The sequence below is a fragment of the Podarcis tiliguerta genome (genome assembly GCF_965153285.1).
Source record: "Podarcis tiliguerta genome assembly, chromosome: 13".
In the NCBI taxonomy this organism is placed as follows: Eukaryota; Metazoa; Chordata; class Lepidosauria; order Squamata; family Lacertidae; genus Podarcis; species Podarcis tiliguerta.
In genome coordinates this window covers 48,155,436-48,177,340 of record NC_139546.1, presented here as the reverse complement: position 1 = coordinate 48,177,340, position 21,905 = coordinate 48,155,436, and the positions used below count along the sequence as shown (strand labels likewise).

The 21,905-nt window shown below is 48.5% G+C and overlaps 2 protein-coding genes across 2 annotated transcripts in view; both read right to left on the bottom strand.

Annotated features, from left to right (window-relative positions):
- Window positions 1-21,905, bottom strand: part of GMPR2 (guanosine monophosphate reductase 2) — a 269,008-nt gene that overhangs the window by 49,356 nt on the left and 197,747 nt on the right. The gene's annotated exons all lie outside the window — the stretch shown is intronic.
- Window positions 2,066-21,870, bottom strand: TSSK4 (testis specific serine kinase 4). Its single transcript, XM_083410611.1, has 4 exons — window positions 21,277-21,870; window positions 13,547-13,761; window positions 9,053-9,416; window positions 2,066-2,644 (listed from the first exon to the last, which is right to left on the bottom strand). Exons 1-4 carry the CDS (start codon window positions 21,481-21,483, stop codon window positions 2,357-2,359), a joined length of 1,074 nt encoding a protein of 357 aa, XP_083266737.1. The 5' UTR covers window positions 21,484-21,870; the 3' UTR covers window positions 2,066-2,356.

The following is a 21,905-nucleotide window of genomic DNA, read 5'->3' as shown; positions in this document are numbered from 1 at the left end:
GGACAGAGTGTCCCTCTGTTCCGCACGCTGCCCAATCAGATGTGCCCAACGAAGCCACTGCCCGCCCTTCTTGGGCCCTCTCCCGTGCAATTATAGGTAGACTGCCCCTAAGCTTGGAGGCTCTGCTCAGTTACTGCAGGTAAGAGCGACCACCAGACCTCTGTTCCGATTCCTCACTGGAAGCTGTCAGCACACATCGCTACATCTTAATTTAAAGTATTTTGGGTGGAGTGAGAACACTTAGATTTTCTCATACTCTTGACCCCGGCCTTCACTTTCATTGGTTTGCGGGGCGTGTTTGCTACTCACTTTGCATCTTTTATAAGCTTCCCCGCATACACTGCCCTGCCTAATTTTTAAGGTAAAGGGACCCCTGACCATTAGGTCCAGTCGTGGCTGACTCTGGGGTTGTGGCGCTCATCTCACTTTACTGGCCGAGGAAGCCGGCGTACAGCATGACTAAGCCGCTTCTGGCGAACCAGAGCAGCACACGGAAACGCCATTTACCTTCCCGCCGGAGCGGAACCTATTTATCTACTTGCACTTTGATGTGCTTTCAAACTAGGTTGGCAGGAGCAGGGACTGAGCAACGGGAGCTCACCCCGTCGGGGGATTCAAACCGCCAACCTTATGATCGGCAAGTCCTAGATAGTGGTTTAACACACAGCGCCACCCGCTAAAATGGCACCTTTTCCAAAGAGCCACGTGGGGCTGAAATGGTCCCCTTTCTGAAACGCAGGAAGGCACTGCGGGCTGTACGGTACGGACCAACAACTTTGTGTTTCGGTCCTCCGCTTCCTAGATCCTGCTGAAACCCCGCATGCTGTTCGTTGCCACGCTTGCTGTCACTAAGGTGGCTTTTTTGCAAACTCCAAATTTCCTCGCTGGGGAAGGAGCTGAACTCCAGAACACAACAGAGGGTCGTTCGCACTGCACTTGGCGAGCGGGCAGAGGCTGAGGGAGGCGGGCAAGGGCCCAGCCCAGCCTGGCACTCCTCTTGGTGGACATCCGGGGAATCCAACCACCAAAGGCTGTGACGGCCGGCTGTCGGCCCCCCATGTGGGCTGACAGGCAGCATAGCATAACCCAGAGGGGGGGGGGGCGCTCCAGGGGCGGCAGTGGCAAGGCCTGGGCTAGCACAGCAGGTTCTCTTTGCCCTCTATGCCCTGGAGGCTGGCAAACTCTGCTACACCACTGATTCCAGCTAAACATCAGGAAGAATTTTCTCACGGGAAGAGCGGTTCGACAGTGAAACGTCTCCCTCTGAAGCTAGTGGACTCTCCTTCCTTGGAGGTTTTTAAGCAAGTGGTTGAGTGGCCACATGTTGTGGAGGGATCTAGTTGAGATTCCTGCATTGCAGGGGGTTGGACTAGATTACACTCTGGGTCCCTTCAAGAGCTACCATTCTGCAAAATCAAGAATCGCAGCCTTTTGGCTCAATAACCCCGGGGAAAGTATATACAGCGGTACCTCGGGTTACAGATGCTTCAGGTCACAGACTCCGCTAACCCAGAAATAGTACCTCGAGTTAAGAACTTTGCTTCAGGGTGAGAACAGAACTTGTGTGGCGGCAGCGGGAGGCCCCATTAGCTGTTAGCCCCATTAGCAGCAGGAGGCCCCATTAGGTTAAGAACAGTTTCAGGTTAAGAACGGACCTCCGGAACAAATTAAGCTCTTAACCCGAGGTACCACTGTATATGGTGGTTCAAGGTTTGTTTGGATTTGATATCCCGCTTTATCACTACCCGAAGGAGTCTCAAAGCGTCTAACATTCTCCTTTCCCTTCCTCCCCCACAACAAACACTCTGTGAGGTGAGTGGGGCTGAGAGACTTCAGAGAAGTGTGACTGGCCCAAGGTCACCCAGCAGCTGCATGTGGAGGAGCAGGGAATCGAACCCGGTTCACCAGATTACGAGACTACCGCCCTTAACCACTACACCACTCTGGCTCTCAAAACCAGCCACTGGTTTTGTGGGTGCGCGTTAATAAAAGAATTCCCAGAGAAGGGATGAGTGTAAAGGTCCGTTAACCACCTTCCCAAATTGACTTCTGCGAAACCCCAAAGGACTGTTCTGTTTTCGGTTTTAATCTCGCATTTCAGAGATGGCACCCAAACGTCATTTTCCGAAACCTGCTGCTGTTTTTGTTCCTTTAGGCCTGATGAAGGGAAGGGGCTGCGATGCTATTTCTGGCTGTTCCCTGCCCTCCTTTTCCCCCCTACAGTCCCTGTGCACCCCCTAGACCACCCACCCCCTGGACTTTCGCCCCCCCAAAGAAAATATCGCCCGGTCACTGCAGGTGAGAAACTCCAGTCTGAGATTTCCCCCCTCCCTCGTTCCAAGATGTCTCCCCTCCTTCAGATGGGCTTCTCCTGGGTCTTAGTCCCCTTGATCTGCCCGGTGCTGCGGGTCCGGCTAGCGGCCTTCTTTTTGTCCGGCGTGAAGGTGAGGGAGCGGGACTTTGTGGTGCTGGGCGTGGTGGCGTTCTTGCTGGTGTCGGCTGCCCGGGGTCCGCAGATGGCTTCCAGGGCCTTGATCTCGGTGGTCGGCTTCTCAGCCAGGAACTTGAGCACCCAAGGGACTTTGAGCACCTCCAGGATGTTCAGCCGCTTGGAAGCTGGGCGCAGGATGCGGTGGACCAGTTCCTGCAGGGGCGAGAGAGACAGGCGCTCCGGGTTTAACCGCTACGAAGGAGGAGGCTTTGGATCAGGGCAACCGCCCAGCTAAATCCGCTCACCTGTTCTCCCAGGGGGTTGTGGGAAACCTACGAGCAGGATTCGAAAACAAGGGCCCTCTCCAGCAAGTGGCGTTCAGAAACATGGCTGCGGACACCGAGCCCAGCCGTCATGGCTGGTAAAAGGTAAAGGGACCCCTGACCATTAGGTCCAGTCGTGGCCGACTCTGGGGTTGCGGTGCTCATCTCGCTTTACTGGCCAGGTGAGCCGGTGTACAGCTTCTGGGTCATGTGGCCAGCAGGACTAAGCCGCTTCTGGCGAACCAGAGCAGCGCACGGAAACACCGTTTACCTTCCTGCTGGAGGGGTACCTATTTATCTACTTGCATTTGGATGTGCTTTGGAACTGCTAGGTTGGCAGGAGCAGGGACCGAGCAACGGGAGCTCACCCTGTCGCGGGGATTCGAACCCCTAGGCTCTGTGGTTTAACCCACAGCACCACCTTCATGGATTACACCTCTAAAGCAGTGTCACTCCACTTTAAACAGCCATAACTCCCTCCCCCCCCCCAAAAAAGCTTGTGGGAACTCTAGTTTGTTATGGGTGCTGAGCAGGGCCGGATTTAGGTTTGATGAGGCCCTAAGCTACTGAAGGTAATGGGGCCCTTTATATGTCCAGCTGTCTTTTGTCAACAACATATTGTCACTGTTGTGATGAATATATGTTATATGGTCATTGATGGACCTCATAGGTATCTCAAGCCATTTGCCCCTGTTGGCATGCAATCAGTCCATGCAGAATGTAGGCACCCTATATATAGAAATGAGCAAACCAGTGATATTTTAGGGAGCAGGCTAGCAGGCGGGGCCCATGACTTACATCATAGGAGCCTACACAACACAAAACACTGTTGCTGTAGGTAGGTTTTTTTTAAATTTGTTTTTAATCTTATATTTTGGAAATGTACATCCAGTTTTTTCCTCCTTTAACTTTTTTGGGAGCCCCCAAGAGAGTGGGGCCCTAAGCTATAGCTTGTTTAGCTTATATGTAAACCCAGCACTGGTGCTGAGAGTTGCTAGGAGACCTCTATCCTCTTCACGGAGCCACGATTCCTTGGAGCAGCTTTTCAGCACGAATCTCTTCCTGGGGAATTCAGGGAATTGTAGTGCACTCTCTCGACAAAAAAGAACTTCACTGTACGAGAGGCACCCGATTAAGCAACTGAATTTGCAACTGGGTGAAAACAATTGTTCCAAAGTGGAAAAGCAGGTTTGCTTTCGGTTTTGGATTATTCCCTTGTGCGTTGCAGGAGGAATCGTTTATAAAGAGGCCTTCGCTAGATCTGGGGTAGGAGGAAAGGTGTGCCCTGTCAGGTCTTCTTGGACTCCAGTTCCAATCCATCTCCGGCCAGTGTGGCCAATGGCCAATAGAGCACGAGACCTTTAAATCTCAGGGTTGTGGGTTCGAGACCCACATGGGGCAAAAGATTCCTGCATTGCAGGCGGTTGGATTAGATGACTTGCAGGGTCATCAGTGTGCAGGGTCAGAGCCAGTGTGGTGTAGTGGTTAAGAGCGGTAGTCTTGTAATCTGGGGAACCGGGTTCGCGTCTCCGCTCCTCCACATGCAGCTGCTGGGTGACCATGGGCCAGTCACACTTCCTTGAAGTCTCTCAGCCCCACTCACCTCACAGAGTGTTTGTTGTGGGGGAGGAAGGGAAAGGAGATTGTTAGCCACTTTGAGACTCCTTCAGGTAGTGATAAAGTGGGATATCAAATCCAAACTCTTCTTCTTCTTCCCCTCCAACTCTACAATTTTATGATTTAACTGGGAGGGTCTTAGTAACAGGTTGTTTGAAAAAACAACAACACAATAGTTCATCTGGCCAAGTTTCTCCGCCCCCCCCCCAAGCCCCAATGAAAGCTATGTCTGTAGCAAAACATAGCAAGGGTCTCCATGAAGAGGAAGGGAGTTCTCCCTCCAGTTTTTTGAACTCTAATCCGCTTCTGAATTTACCCAAGTTCTCTCTCACACAAACACACTTAGCAACAGCCATCTCGCGGGGAAGACCGTAAACCGTAGAGGACGCAGTCTAACCTTTTGTACTCCGCAAACCATCATGCATGCTGTTGCTGCTTAACAACTAATGCTAGAAAAATGCAACCTGTGCTGTTGACAGAAGTAGTACGACTCGTGCAACACGTTGGCGACTAATATACACCCAATAATTACCTCCCCCCCCCCAAAAAAAAATAGGGATGTGGGTGGCGCTGTGGGTTAAACCACAGAGCTTGCTGATCAGAAGGTTGGCGGTTCGAATCCCCGTGACGGGGTGAGCTCCCGTTGCTCGGTCCCTGCTCCTGCCAACCTAGCAGCTCGAAAGCACGTCAAAGTGCAAGTAGATAAATAGGTACCACTCTGGCGGGGAGGTAAACGGCGTTTCCGTGCGCTGCTCTGGTTTGCCAGAAGCGGCTGGCACATGACCCGGAAGCTGGACACTGGCTCCCTCGGCCAGTAAAGCGAGATGAGCGCCACAACCCCAGAGTCAGCCACGACTAGACCTAATGGTCAGGGGTCCCTTTACCTTTACCATTAATTACCAAAATAATTATACATTCTTTATCGATCTTCTGAGAAAAATACAAAACCTTGTGCAAAACCACAGAAACTTACGAACTACTCAACTTAAGATGAACTTATAATGTCTAATTTCAATAGATTTTTCAAATGCTTGACTCAGTCTTTTGTTTTCTTTATCTTTTTAAGTAAGTTCATAAAGATAGCAACAAAGGGTAAGTTCGGTGTTGTTCACAATACTGAGAGATGCTAGTGAAGTTGTAGATGAATGTTCATGAGGTTATAGACCGGGTGCTGGCGTTTTGCACCTGTTTCGCCCTGGCAGTCCAAGTGAGGCCGCTGATTGCTAAGCAAATCAGGCTCTTAAGCTTAAGCCAAGAAATACTATTCATTATGAAATTGAATATCAATATACCTATCAAGGCTTTGATATTAGACCACTGAAGAAGCCCAGAAAACGACCCAGTAAAAGAGCCCCATCGGGCCTTACATTCTTAAGGTTCGGGGAGTTGGCACATGATTCCGCACGCTGACCTAAGGAGACGACAAAATCGGGCTCCCAGGAAGGAGGAGAGGAGTCACGGGAGCCGTGTTCATTTCCCTCCGGGATCAAAAAACAAACTTTAACCTTTTGAGGCATCTTGCGGTCCTCCTAACCAAGGGGTCCTCAAACTACGGTCCGCAGGCCAGATCAGGCCTGCCACAGTCCTGAACCCAGCCTGCCCGGCAATTGCAGAACCCGCCGCTGTCTAATGGGTGTATGGCGTCCTGTGCCTGAGCATGACCTCTGCATCCCGCGTCCGTTGATACTGCGAGTGGATGGTTGGTTGTGGGGAAGGAGGGCAGTGTGCGTGCAAGAGGAGGGATGGTGTGATCCTGCACACACAGGCCGGTGCTTTTGCAATCTCTCCTTCTATGCTCTGTGGCTGAGAGTTTTCTGTTGACATTGAAACTGTCAATCCGATTTACCAAATGGAATTACTACAAAATTGTGAAAGACACATTCAAATCAGGCAGCCTCACTAATTTCTATGCATCTCTCCCCTCTGATGCATAGCTTAATCTCAGGAACCGTGCACTCAAAATCTCAACCATCTTTGGCAGCACCTATGTCTGTGAATGAGGACACGGGTGGCGCTGTGGGTTGAACCACAGAGCCTAGGACTTGCCGATCAGAAGGTTGGCAGTTCAAATCCCTGCAACGGGGTGAGCTCCCGTTGCTCAATCCCTGCTCCTGCCAACCTAGCAGTTCGAAAGCACAACGTGCAAGTAGATAAATAGGTACCGCTCCAGTAGGAAGGTAAACGGCGTTTCCGTGCGCTGCTCTGGTTCGCCAGAAGCGGCTTAGTCATGCTGGCCACATGACCCGGAAGCTGTACGCCGGCTCCCTCAGCCAGTAAAGCGAGATGAGCGCCACAACCCCAGAGTCTGTCACGACTGGACCTAATGGTCAGGGGTCCCTTTACCTTTACCTATGTCTGTGAACAGACTTTCCCCCGAATGAAACATGTGAAATCTCCAACCAGATCCAGACTAACTGATAAACACTTGCTACAACTAGTGACAAATATGAAACCGGATACTGACCATCTCAGGAGCCAAAAGCAAGGCCCATACTGAAATACTTAAAAGTTTATGTTGATTAAAACCATTCTTCAATTTAAATATTGTATTGTTTTTCCTGTTTTTGTGCACTATAAATAAAAGATGTGCCGTGTGCATAGGAATTCATATTTTTTTTCCAAACTATAGTCCGGCTCCCAACAGTGTCTGAGGGACAGTAAACTGTCCCCCTGTTAACAAAGTTTGAGGACTCCTGTTCTAACTGATTTACAGTGGCCTCTCGCTTTAGAGCTTGTTTCCTCAGATCTGGGTGACATATTTCTCTTGCTGCAGCCCGCAAGAGCCAGCAAGGCCACTCCAAATTGTTGAGGAGCCCTGATAAATTTGGGCTTCTGTTGTGGGCGGGAAAGAGCCCCCAACTCTCCCTGCGGCTGGTATTTTTCGCCCTCTTCTGAACGCCTAGGAGCCGGGTGCCCACCTCCTCCATCAGTCATGTCTTGCCAATCGTTGGAAGCTGCTAACGTCGGAAGAAGGAAGGCTCCAGGAGGAAGGCGCCGTGAGAGTCGAGAAACAGCTCTTGTCCTTGCTCGGAGGAACCAGGTGATCAGCCAGGGTGTAGCTGGCATTCCTGCCACCCCCGTGATACAGCCTCGGGGTGCTGGGTGGGTGGAGAGGTTGATGCAGGTGCCAGCCTCACAGTAAGTATGTCTGCTGCACTCAAGAGTATCAGCGCTGCAGCCAGGCTGACGTGTGAATGGCACTGGCTGGGAAAACCGCACCTGTTGGATTTCTGCCTGTTCCAACCCAGTTAAAAGCCCGAGGAGGAGATCTCAAAAGAGAAGATAGACAGGGACTGGAAGGTGTTTAAAGGATACTTGCAAAACCATATTGAAAAATCAGAACTCCTATTACAAGTTCCGTTTTAAATACTGGAATACTAAATAAGATGGATAATGATGTGTAATAGAAAAAGAAGAATGAAATTAGGTTAAAGGTGTGTGAAAGAAAGTAACAGAAGTGGGAAGAAATCACAATTAAGTAAATTGGAAGTCTAACACAAAGGTGGGGTGAGGGGTGGTGGATGGTGATGGGAAAAGGAATTATCTGTGGGATTGAGTGTAGGTATGTTTGAACATTTTTAAGGACTGTATGAAATGTATGTTTGTATGCTTGTATATTCACAATATGTGTGTATTAATGTTGAATTATTTTAATAATAAAAACTTTTTTAAAAAAAAAAAGCTCAAAGAGGAGGAGAAGCTGTGAGTTAAGGGCAAGGGGAGAGGAGACAACATGTCTTACATTAGGACCTCTGAGTAGCTTTTTAGGGGGCAGGCATAGAAGCACCACTGTCCTGCAAGTGCCCCCTACTGGTTTTTGAGGGTATTGATGTAGCACCCATGCAGCAGCACCCCCTAGTGGCATTTGAGGGTATGGGCAGCATTGTACAAGTACCCCATAGGGGATTTTGAGGGTCTGGATACAGGACCCCCACATCAACACCCCCTACTGGGGTATGGGCACCACACCGTTATCCCATGAGTAGGTAAAGGTAAAGGACCCCTGGACGGTTAAGTCCAGTCAAAGGTGACTATGGGGTTGTGGCGCTCATCTCGCTTTCAGGCTGAGGGAGCCGGCGTTTGTCCACAGACAGCTTTCCGGGTTGTGTGGCCAGGAGGACTAAACCGCTTCTGACATGACGGAAATCAGAGCGCACGGAAACGCCGTTTACCTTCCCACTGCAGTGCTACCTATTTACCGTATTTTTTGCTCTATAAGACTCACTTTTTCCCTCCTAAAAAGTAAGGGGAAATGTGTGTGCGTCTTATGGAGCGAATGCAGGCTGCGCAGCTATCCCAGAAGCCAGAACAGCAAGAGGGATCGCTGCTTTCGCTGCGCAGCGATCCCTCTTGCTGTTCTGGCTTCTGGGATTCAGAATATTTTTTTCCTTGTTTTCCTCCTCCAAAAACTAGGTGCGTCTTATGGTCTGGTGCGTCTTATGGAGCGAAAAATACGGTATCTACTTTCACTGGCATGCTAGGTTGGCAGGAGCTGGGACAGAGCAACGGGAGCTCACCCCGTCGCGGGGATTCGAACCGCCGACCTTCTGATCGTCAAGCCCAAGAGGCTCAGTGGTTTAGACCACAGCACCACCCGCATCCCTACTGGCACTCAGTGGTATTGGCATGGCGCCCCCTGGTGGCTTTTGTGGGTACGGCTCCTAGGTGTCGTGCCGCTCACCTTGATTTCCTCGTTGATCTGGAGGTGGCTGGGGAAGCTGACCTCCTTCTGCGTCTCCCGCAGCAGCTTCTTGAGGTTGGTGTCGTCGAAGGGCAGGTGGGCCACCACCAAGGTGTAGAGGATGACCCCCATGCTCCAGATGTCAGAGAGGAACGGGTTGTAGGGCAGGCCGAGCAAGATCTCGGGGCAAGCGTAGGCGAAGCTGCCGCAGTAGGTCTGGCTCAGGTGCGAGAAGCAGCTCATCATGCGGTAGGATGGCGTCGGGGGAGGCTGTGTCTGAGTGGACACCATCTTGGAGAAGCCAAAGTCTGAGATCTTGATGTTTTCGCGCTTGTCAAGGAGAAGGTTCTCGAGTTTCAGGTCCCTGCGGTCGGGAAAGGGCAGAGGGAGAAAAGGAAGGAGACAGGGATTCGGGTGGGGATCTTAGGGGTGTTAACGGGAAAAATCCGAGGGCTCCCTTCGACAAAAACAAAGGCACCAACCAGGATTACTTGGAGCAAAACAGCAGCCTGTAGGCTTGGCCTTTACTGATCTGTTGCAACAGGGTGCTCCCCTCATCCGCAGGAGAGGAGGGACCCAGAAAAATGGCGTGCAAGGTCTTATAAAGACTTTTGAAATTGGCACCCTTTAGATCAAGACTACCCCCAGAACATTACAGAAGGGGTGTAACCTAAGACCGCCCCTCAGATACATCACACCTACATCACAGAAAAGGCGGTCTAAAACATAAATTTTGAATGTTGTTTTTCTCCTGTCCTTGTTTATCTCCTGTCTGGCAGGTTACTTGACTGGATTGCCTGGGTAGCCTGGCCAGCCTTTTGTAATGATAAATACTTAGTTCCTGGGCCAGGTCACAGGCTCACACCCTATTCAAACACAGACATACCCTTAAGACAGGATTTGTGAAGGAAAAGACAATGGGGAGGCTTTTCCATTTTCCTTTGACCTTGCAGAGAAAACATTTGGTCAGTTTGGGAATCAAAATGGTTCCAGGTCGGTCTTCCTGTGCTGATCTATGTATGTGCTTGGTTGGTACACTTATGAACATTTAACTAATATCTAAGACCTCAAAATTCCTATCACAGGGGAAGTGGGTTAAACCTGCAGGACTTTCTCATGGGGACATCTCAGGTTCAGACTCCAGTGTGGAAAGGATATCGCAGCTGGAGAAGGTTCAGAAAATGACAACCAGAGAGATCAGGGGGGGGGGGGATTCCACTACAAAGGAAGTCTGGAGCCCTGAGGACTTCTCCTTCCCCCAAAAGAGGCTGGAGAAAAGCTAGTGAGATGCAAGAAGACAGACATTTATTAAATTAAGCACAGCATAGAGGGAAGTTTCGCTCCCTCTCCCACAGTGCTAGAACTCCTGGACATTGCACAAAGCCGAATGTTCAGGACAGATAAAAAGAAGGATGTTATAAGAATTCTAAGGTCTCGGATATAGAATCATAGAATCATAGAGTTGGAAGAGACCCCAAGGGCCATCGAGTCCAACCCCCTGCCAAGCAGGAAACACCATCAGAGCACTCCTGACATATGGTTGTCAAGCCTCTGCTTAAAGACCTCCAAAGAAGGAGACTCCACCACACTCCTTGGCAGCAAATTCCACTGTCAAACAGCTCTTACTGTCAGGAAGTTCTTCCTAATGTTTAGGTGGAATCTTCTTTCTTGTAGTTTGGATCCATTGCTCCGTGTCCGCTTCTCTGGAGCAGCAGAAAACAACCTTTCTCCCTCCTCTATGTGACATCCTATGTGACATATATTTGAACAAGGCTATCATATCACCCCTTAACCTCCTCTTCTCCAGGCTAAACATGCCCAGCTCCCTTAGCCGTTCCTCATAAGGCATCGTTTCCAGGCCTTTGACCATTTTGGTTGCCCTCCTCTGGACCCGTTCCAGTTTGTCAGTGTCCTTCTTGAACTGTGGTGCCCAGAACTGGACACAGTACTCCAGGTGAGGTCTGACCAGAGCAGAATACAGTGGCACTATTACTTCCCCTTCCCTATAAAATAAATGTTCATTAATGTCCAAAGCCAACACATAAGTATATAAGCCACATGTCTGAAATAGTACAGGAGAACAATCCTGAAGCCATTTTGACTCTCCCAAATTGACCTCAAATATTTCTCTGCAAGGAGGAAGGAAATGTGGAAAGCTTTCCGATTGTCTTTTGATTGTAGGGGCTTACGCCTTCCTTTTCAAATACAGTCTGGCACGTATCTGTTCTCAATATGCATGAGAGATTCAGGAACTATTTACCATCCCAAAGGAATGGCCAGGCTACCCAGAAAAGGCAACCAAGTAAGGCATGATCAGGTATCCTGACAGACAGGAGAGAAGCAACACACTCAAATTTCTGCTGTAGACCACCTCCTTCTGTGATGTATGTATGATGTTTTGGGGGTGGTCTTGGGCTACAGGGTGGGCAATTTCAAAAGTCTATATAAGGGCTTGTTCTGTGTTCTCTCCTCCCTTCCTGTGTGTGGGGAGTGGGGACCCTGTTGCAACAGTTTAATGAAGATCAGGCTTACTAGCTGCTTTGCTTCTCAGTCTTCTCTGGTCAGCCTCTGTTATTTTCTCCTACTGATAGAGAGCCTACATAAGGACTCTGTACGGCAGGGATCAGCAACGTTTTTCAACCGTGGACCGGTCCACCGTCCCTCAGACCATGTGGTGGGCTAGACTATTTAGGGGGGAGTGAACGAATTCCTATGCCCCACAAATAACCCAGAGATGCATTTTAAATAAAAGCACACATTCTACTCATGTAAAAACACCAGGCAGGCCCCACAAATAACCCATATGCACATTTTAAAGAAAAGGACACATTCTACTTATGTAAAAACAGGCCTATTCCTGAACTGCCTGTGAACCGGATTGATAAGGCGATTGGGCCTTATCTGGCCCACAGGCCTTAGGATGCCTACCCCTGCTGTACGGGCTCTTGGGTACCCCATAAGGAAAAGGGAGCAGTTTTTTCTTATAACAATTTGGCGAGCCAGCCAGGAGTCAAGGGCTGTGCATGGCTATGAGCCAGGATAGCTGTTCTCAGCCTCCAAGGAGCATAGCTGTCAACCGTCCTTTATTTGGCAGGAAACTCCCTTATCCCAGCGCCGTGTCCCGCTGCTGTCCCTTATTGATGATGTCCCTTAAATTTCCCGGGTTTCAAAGGAAGCAGCTCCTCTCCCTCCCTCCCTGCCGGCCAGGGAGGAGGGAGGCTCCAACTGTGTTGCTTGGCTGCGTTGCTCACCCAATAAGGAGTCCAAGAACGACTGGGGGGTGGAGCTTGCATGCCTTGTGCCGATCAAATCGGCCGCGTTGCCTGGGGACTCGCCTTTGCTCAGCGCTTCCCAGCGGAGAGGTGACGGTGGTTTCCCTTGCTGCATCCCCTTTGCCGGGTTGCTGCGCTGTGGGAACCACCGCTTGAGGCTTCGTTTGGCTGCCGGCTGAGCTTTCTGCCTTTGGCTCGGAGGGGCTCAGAAGTTGAACATACCTGTGCTTGGAAAATCCCTTATTTTGGCTGCTGATCCCTTATTTTCGAGGCTGCTGGTCCCTGATTTTCAAATCTGCAAGTTGACAGCTATGATTCTACTCATGAAAAAACACGTTGATTCCTGAACCGTCCGTGAGCTGGATCGATAAGGCGATTGGGCCTTGTCTGGCCCACAGGCCTTAGGTTGCCTACCCCTGCTGTACAGGCTCTTGGGTACCCCAAGAGGAAAAGGAGAGCAGTTTTTTCTTATAACAATTTGGTGAGCCAGCCAGGAGTCGAGGGCTGTTGATTGCTACTAGCCAGGATGGCTGTTCTCAGCCTCCAAAGAGGCAGGCAAGAATTGCTTCTGAACACCAGACAGCTGTGTGTGCTTTGAATGGGACATGTATACAGTAGATCTGGTGCACACACAGCCCAAGTCTTAAAAATACAGTGGTGCCTCGCAAGACGAAAAGAATCTGTTCCGCGAGTCTCTTCGCCTTGCGGTTTTTTTCGTCTTGCGAAGCAAGCCCATTAGCGGATTAGCGCTATTAGCGCTATTAGCGCCTATTAGCCGCTATTAAAGGCTTAAGAGATTAGTGGATTAGCTGCTAAAAGGCTATTAGCGGCTATTAAAGGCTTAAGGGATTAGCGGATTAGCTGCTAAAAGGCAATTAGCGGCTTAGATCAGCTGTTAAGCGGCTTAGATCAGCTGTTAAGCGGCTTAGCGATCAGCTGTTAAGCGGCTTAGCGAACAGCTGTTAAGCGGCTTAGGGGCTTGGGAAAAAGGGGGGGAGGGGGGAAAAATGCCCCAGGAATCGCAAGACATTTTCGTCTTGCGAAGCAAGCCCATAGCAAATTCGTTTTGCGAAGCACCTCCAAAACGGAAAACTCTTTCGTCTAGCGGGTTTTCCGTCTTGCGAGGCATTCGTCTTGCGGGGCACCACTGTAGCTGTTTCTACAGGGAGCTTTGAGGACTGCCTCTTTTCCTGGCCTATTGCCATTTCCTCCATTTACTCACCGGTGCACGATGCCCTTGCCGTGCAGATAGGCGATCCCCAGAGACAGCTGAGAAAACCACTTCCCGGCCAGGGCCTCGGAGCAAGCTCCCGATTTCTGGATCCACTCCAGGACGTCACCACAGGGTGCCAGCTCCATGATGATGTAGTGGCGAGAGGTGGTCTCGATAGCCTGGTAGAAACTGATCACGTATTTGTGGCGCAGGGTTTTCATCACCTGGAGGGCAAGGCGAAACATGCGCTTTGTCAGAAAGGATCTGGATTAAATCTGTTTCAGAAAAACCCTTGATATATCCAAGGGACTAACAGATAGGAAATGGATGTGGATCCTGTGAACTTTTATGGTCACAAAAAGAGTTATATTATGAGGCTGGAGGAATAAATATCCACTATCGACTACCACCTTGCCAACAAAGGTCCGTATAGTTAAAGCTATGGTTTTCCCAGTCGCGATGTATGGAAGTGAGAGTTGGGCCATAAAGAAGGCTGATAGCCGAAGAATTGATGCTTTTGAATTCTGGTGCTGGAGGAGACTCTGGAGAGTCCCATGGACTGCAAGAAGATCAAACCTCTCCATTCCGAAGGAAATCAGCCCTGAGTGCTCACTGGAAGGACAGATCCTGAAGCTGAGGCTCCAAGACTTTGGCCACCTCATGAGAAGAGAAGACTCCCTGGAAAAGACCCTGATGTTGGGAAAGATGGAGGGCACAAGGAGAAGGGGACGACAGAGGACGAGATGGTGGGACAGTGTTCTCGAAGCTACCAGCATGAGTTTGACTAAACTGCGGGAGGCAGTGGAAGACAGGAGTGCCTGGCGTGCTCTGGTCCAGGGGGTCACGAAGAGTCGGACACAACTAAACGACTAAACAACAACAACATCGACTACACATTGGCCTGAAGATCTGGCTGCCTTCTCCATGTATATCCTGCAATCCTCAGTCTTGTTTCAATATCTGTTTGGACATGTGGGTTGATTATGTTGACATACAGTCGTACCTTGGATCTCGAACGCCTTGGCTCCCAAACAATCAAAACCTGGAAGTGAGTGTTACGGTTTTCTAACGATTTTTGGAAGCCAAATGTCCAGTGCAGCTTCCAATTGGCTGCAGGAGCTTCCAATCAGAAGCCACACTTTGGTTTTTGAATGTTTTGGAAGTCAAACGGTTTCTTCTGTTTCTTCCCTCCCACCCAAAGCAGTACTCAAAGGGTAGACCTTCTACGGAGCTTAAATATTGAGGTGGACCTGAATTTTATTTGCTGTTGGTGCCAAGGGGCAATTCTGATTATTTTTTATGTTGACGATTTCTTGCTTTTTTGTTGTTGCTTTTGAGGGAAAGGGGGGGGTTACCTGTTTTATTGCAAGCACAATACATTTATATACACTGTGTTTCAAGCATTTTGTAAAACTATTCCATACTGAACTTTAAATCCCCCCCCCAAAAAAATCTACTTTTTCTGGGGGGAAAGAGGGAGGGAAACGTTTTTCCCCCTTGTGGCTTCAAAATTTCCAGAAATTTTACATCTCTAGTCATATGGGAGACAGGGGTTTGGGTTGTTATTGTTTTTGATTACTGTTTTTGTGGTTTTATATTTTGATTTTATTATTTAAACTGCCCTGAGACCTGTGGGTATAGGGCAGTATATAAATTCTAACAACAACAACAAGAAGAAGAGGATTGTTTTTATGGTGTTGTTTGCTTTTTGTTATATGGGGGAAATTGATTTGCCCACATCTGACACCATTGTGCCCCTTCCACTCATTTCTCCCCCTGCCAGTTCTCGTGAAACATTCTTTTTATACTACAAAGCTATAGGCTGAACTATATTACGCCTGCTGAGGTTGTATTCGCTTGGGGGATTCAGAGTTGCATGTTTCAACATTTATTCTTGGGGTTGCACCCATGCTGGTCAGGCAGTAAGTTTTATAGTAAAAAATGTTGACGCCCAACCATATTAGCTTTATATACTTTTGTTGACGGAAGCAACTCAAAGTTGCCTCGGCAATGACCTGATAATATATTTTATGGTGGCTTGGCAAAGACCTGATGATATATTTTATGGTGGCAGCGAGACAATGAAACAGCAAATGTTAGAAAACTAAGGCTGGACTTTCCGTGAACAGATCGTGTGCCAACGTCTGGTGATTAGCAGAAAAAGTTACGGACAGATTGAAATCGGTCTGGGACCGATTCCCTTCACAGAACTACAATTCCCAGAGTTCCCGGGATCAATTGTTTAACCACTCTGAGAATTGTAGCTCTCTGAGGGGAAGCAGGGATTACCTTAGAAATCTCAGTACCCCAAACAAACTACACTTCCCATAATTCCTGTTTCCTAGTTCTGCTGGATCTCTCAGCGACGTTTGATACCATTGACCATAACATCCTTCTGGACCGTCTTGAGGAGCTGGGGGCACTGTCATACAGTGGTTCCACTCCTTCCTCCTGGGCCGTGTTCAGAAAGTGGTGGTGGGGGATGAGTGTTCAGACCCCTGGGCTCTCACTTGTGGGGTGCCTCAGGGTTCCGTCCTCTCCCCCATGCTTTTTAATATCTATATGAAGCCGCTGGGAGAGATCACCAGGGGGTTTGGGCTGGGTGTTCATCAGTATGCGGATGATACCCAGCTCTACCTCTCCTTTAAATCGGAACCAGTGAAGGCGGTGAAGGTCCTGTGTGAGTGTCTGGAGGCGGTTGGAGGATGGATGGCGGCTAACAGATTGAGGTTGAATCCTGACAAGACAGAAGTACTGTTTTGGGGGGATAGGAGGTGGGCAGGTGTGGAGGATTCCCTGGTCCTGAATGGGGTAACTGTGCCCCTGAAGGACCAGGTGCGCAGCCTGGGAGTCATTTTGGACTCACAGCTGTCCATGGAGGCACAGGTCAAATCTGTATCCAGGGCAGCTGTCTACCAGCTCCATCTGGTACGTAGGCTGAGACCCTCCCTGTCCGCAGACTGTCTCGCCAGAGTGGTGCATGCTCTGGTTATCTCCTGCTTGGACTACTGCAATGCGCTCTATGTGGGGCTACCTTTGAAGGTGATCCGGAAACTACAAATAATCCAGAATGCGGCAGCTAGACTGGTGACTGGGAGCGGCCGCCGAGACCATATAACACCGGTCTTGAAAGACCTACATTGGCTCCCAGTACGTTTCCGAGCACAATTCAAAGTGTTGGTGCTGACCTTTAAAGCCCTAAACGGCCTCGGTCCAGTATACCTGAAGGAGCGTCTCCACCTCCATCATTCTGCCTGGACACTGAGGTCCAGCTCCGAGGGCCTTCTGGCGGTTCCCTCACTGCGAGAAGCCAAGTTACAGGGAACCAGGCAGAGGGCCTTCTCGGTAGTGGCGCCCTCCCTGTGGAACGCCCTCCCATCAGATGTCAAAGCGATAAACAACTACCAGACTTTTAGAAGACATCTGAAGGCAGACCTGTTTAGGGAAACTTTTAATGTTTGATGTATCACAGTATTTTAATAATCTTTTGGAAGCCGCCCAGAGTGTCTGGGGAAACCCAGCCAGATGGGCGGGGTATAAATAATAAATTATTATTATTATTGTTATAATTCTTTGGGGTGTGCTTTAAAACTATGTAGCGTACACTTAAGCCCTGCCTGCCCTATGCATTCAAAGCAGCCTCGTAGCCCTTTAATCGTTCATGGCTTCCCCCAAAGAATCCTGGGAAATGTGGTATGTTAAGGGTGCTGAGAATTGTTGGAAGACCCTATTTCCCTCTCAGACCTACAATTTCCAGAGTTCCCATTGTTATGAGAATTATAAGGTCTAAGATAATAATAATAATAATAATAATAATAATAATAATAATAATAATAATAAATAATTTTATTTATATCCCGCCCTCCCCAGCCGAAGCCGGGCTCAGGGCGGCTAACAATAATCAAACAATCAAAGAAGTTGATTGGATCCCCTTCAGAACTTGAAATATGGGTACCCCCAACAAAAATTTGAAATTCGGCTGTGTAATTTGGAATTTATGTAATTTGGTTTGATTTGATGTGATTGGTCGGTTAATAAAAAATAATTCTTAAAAAAAACAAATAATCAAACAATCAAATAATCCAACATTCTAAAAACATTTCATTATAAAAATTAATTAAAATCAAATTAATGGCAACCGTTAAGCAAAATTCTGTGCAGGTTGCCAAAGGAGGGAGTCAGGCTGTGCCCTGACCAAAGGCCTGGTGGAACAGCTCTGTCTTGCAGGCCCTGCGGAAAGATGTCAGGTCCCGCAGGGCCCTAGTCTCTTGAGACAGAGCGTTCCACCAGATATGCTGTAAAATAAATGTTCATAAATGTACAAGGCAAACACACAGGCATAAGTATAGTTTCTGAAACAGTACAGGAGAGCAACCCTGGAGCCATTTTGACTCTCCGAAATTGACCACAAATATTTCCTTGCAAGGAGGAAGGAAATGGCAAAAGCGTCCCAGTTGTCTTCAGGGGCACACACCTCCCTTTGCAAATACAGTCTGGAAGTACCGGTATCTGTTAAGCTGAGCACACTATCAATATATGTAAGAGATTTCAGGAACTACGGTAAACTATTTACCATCTCAAAGCAATGGCCAGGATGCTCAGGAAAAATGGAATCAGTGACCATTATCAGGAATCCTGGCAAAAAGATTTTCTGGTGTAGATCGCCCCTTCACTGATGTATGTATGATTTTTTGGGGGGTGGTCTTGAGCTAAAGGGGAGGCAATTTCAAATGCCTGTTGCAACACTTAATAAAGATCAGGCTTACTAGCTACCTTGTTTCTCAATATTCTCTGGTTGGCCTCTGTTATTTTCTCCTACAGATAGAGAACCTACTTAAGGACTCTGTACGGGTTCTGGAATACCCCATAAGGGAAAAGGAGCAGTATTTTTCTTATATCACCTGTGAAGAGGGATTGGCTGTTGAACTGCTCTGGGAATTGTAGCTCCGAGTCTCCCAACCATTCTCAGCCCCTAAGCAAAATACACTTCCCAGAATTCTTTGGTGAGAAGCCAAGACTTTAAAATCCATGGCGTGATACCGCTGTATCTGTGTTATAACAATTTTAAGGTGTCGTAAATAAAACGGAAAAGTTCACAAGCTAAAACACACATCCATAAGCACGTAATCTGCATGTCTGAAATAGTACAGGAGAGCACTCCAAAAACCATCTTGACTCTTAATGACCCCAAATATTTCTCTGCAGAAGGAAACATCTTGGAAAAACCTCTCCCAGTAAGTTCTTTTCACTTACACATCCAGCAAAAAGAGCACATTATGTGCACGAATAGGAGAGGTGTATGACAATGGTTTCGGAAACTCAAGTGTTCGTCATTTTAAAAGAATGTGAGTAAAACATTATCAGGTATCTTGACAGCCATGCACTCAGATTTCTGTTGCAAACCGCCTCTTTCTGTGAGGCTTGCATGATGCTTTTGGGTGGTCTTTGGCTAAGGGGTTGGGCAATTTCTAGTCTTTAAAAGCTGTTACACACCTTTGTTCTGGATCCTTGCAAGGGGGGGAAGGGGGGCTGTGATGCAACAGACAAATAAAGATCTCCCTTGCTTTCCTTCTATTGGTTCCTACCTCCACACATTCCCCCCTTGACCGATTTATGGACTTAGGGGACACTGAAATCTCTCGATGCAGAGTTGGGTTGCAAAAGAATAACCCCAATTTGTTCTATAACAAAGTGCAGCGCAGATGAGATCTCAGACTCCGCTGCCCAGTTTCCCCATAGCTCCAGCAAATGGAAAACTATCCAGCCAGAGCCTTTTCTCGACCTCTAGGATTGAAGGCACCCAGCATCTGTCAATAAGCAATGTTTGTTCTTCAAAAGGGGAAAGGAAATTAACATATGCAAAGCCATAAAGCCCAAAATCAACATTACATTGAAGCCGGGGCACCTGGGAAGGGTTTCTGATTTCAGATCTCCTGTGGCTCACACAAGAATTTGGGGTTTATTCTGTTCTCTTGATAACAGAAATCTAGCACTGAGAAACGATTGCCATCTCTTGACACCTATGATGTGTCCTGAAAATTGCAATCTACAACTCTGCCCTTCCTCCAGTGGTCCACAAGCTTCGTTTAGGACTTTAGGTGGTCCGTGGCTCGTCTGCGGCATTCACAGCTGAAGACGGGAGACAGCACAGCCATCGCGCAAAATATTCATATGGATTTTTAACTTCATTTTTAAATCTCTCTGTTTCGTGTTGCAATTTGAATTCTACGGGGGCTGAAAAGGTTATACAGTGGTACCTCAGGTTAAGTACTTAATTTGTTCCAGAGGTCCGTACTTAACCTGAAACTGTTCTTAACCTGAAGCACCACTTTAGCTAATGGGGCCTCCTGCTGCTGTCGCGCCGCCGGAGCGCGATTTCTGTTCTCATCCTGAAGCAAAGTTCTTAACGTGAAGCACTATTTCTGTGTTAGCGGAGTCTGTAACCTGAAGCGTATGTAACCTGAAGCGTATGTAACCCGAGGTGCCACTGTACAGCAGAACAGGAAATGCATAAGAAATAAAATAATAACAATAAAAATCGTTCTGCATCTAGCACACAGCTCATTACAACTGCTGCAAGAAGTAGGAAAACAATCATGTGGTCTGTGAGAAAGACCCTCCTCAATTTTCAAGTGGTCTATGGGGAAGGAAGTTTGGGAACCACTCTAAGATGTCACCATAAAAGTAGGTTGTCTTCCCCACCTGCAGTTTATTTATAACTCGGTGCTGCTTGCGCAAATTTTTCACAACGTCCTCATCAAAACGCCATCCCATATTGCCCATCTCTTTGTGAGGAGGAATTAAAGAACCTTTTAATGAGGGTGGAAGAGAAGAACGCAAAATATGGTTTGAAGCTCAACATCAAAAAAACAAAGATCATGGCCACTGGTCCCATCACCTCCTGGCAAACAGAAGGGGAAGAAATGGAGGCAGTGAGAGATTTTACTTTCTTGGGCTCCATGATCACTGCAGATGGTGACAGCAGCCACGAAATTAAAAGACCCCTGCTTCTTGGGAGAAAAGCAATGACAAACCTAGACAGCATCTTAAAAAGCGGAGACATCATCTTGCCAACAAAGGTCCGTATAGTTAAAGCTATAGTTTCCCCAGTAGTGATGTATGGAAGTGAGAGCTGGACCATAAAGAAGGCTGATCGCCGAAGAATGGATGCTTTTGAATTCTGGTGCTGGAGGAGACTCTTGAGAGTCCCATGGACTGCAAGAAGATCAAACCTGTCCATTCTCAAGGAAATCAGCCCTGAGTGCTCACTGGAAGGACAGATCCTGAAGCTGAGGCTCCAAGACTTTGGCCACCTCATGAGAAGAGAAGACTCCCTGGAAAAGACCCTGATGTTGGGAAAGATGGAGGGCACAAGGAGAAGGGGACGATAGGGGACGAGATGGTTGGATAGTGTTGTCAAAGCTACCAGCATGAGTTTGACTAAACTGCAGGAGGCAGTGGAAGACAGGAGTGCCTGGCATGCTCTGGTCCAGGGGGTCACGAAGAGTTGGACATGACTAAACGACTAAGCAACAACAACAAACCTACAAATCTCTTAGATTTCCCAAGGGACACAGCAAATCTGGATTAAACGGGAGCAAGAAATTCAGAGCAGCATTTGGATGGGGGTGACGTCACGAGGATGCTCAAAACACACATTCCCGAGCCCACAGCGAAGTGCCCTGTGGAAAAGCTCAGGGCTGGAAGGGGTATCCACGCGGCACCATGAGAATAACAACCTGTATCTCCCTCGGCAGGAATTTGGTGAGGTAATCCTCCGAGGCCTTCTTCTTGGAGATGATTTTGATGGCCACCATCGTCTTCTGCTTGGCGAAATAAGCCTCGTAGACGGTCCCGTAGGAACCGTGGCCGATCACTTTGCCGACCTGGTAACCATACTGGTCCATCACAGAGACGTAGGGCGTGGAGGCCGAATGCTCAACCATGATTGAAGTCTTGTGTGCTGCCTCAAACCTCCTTCAATCAGCCAGTGGCTTCTCGCTTCAGCTCAAGGTCTACGGGGAAGGTGCTCAATACCGCAAATAATTGTTAGGTCGGCGGTGCCTAATGGGAAGGCAATAGACCCAACCTGGTGTGGGAAGGCTGGCTGGTCAATTTCTCCCACTGCACAGCCCAGCTGAAAGGGAACTGGGTGGCACGTTTTGACCTTAACGATGGTGAGATCCAGTGGATCTCACCCTACTTGTGTCCAGGATGGGCAATTCCAAGTTGGCACCCTTCTTTGCGATAGCTTCAAAGGAGGTGAGAAGATCCAGCCTTCCGGGCCCCCCGACAACAACACCTTGACCCCCCGCCCTCCACCAACCTGGATTCCCCCTGGGATTCCGATGATGTCATAGCCACGTCC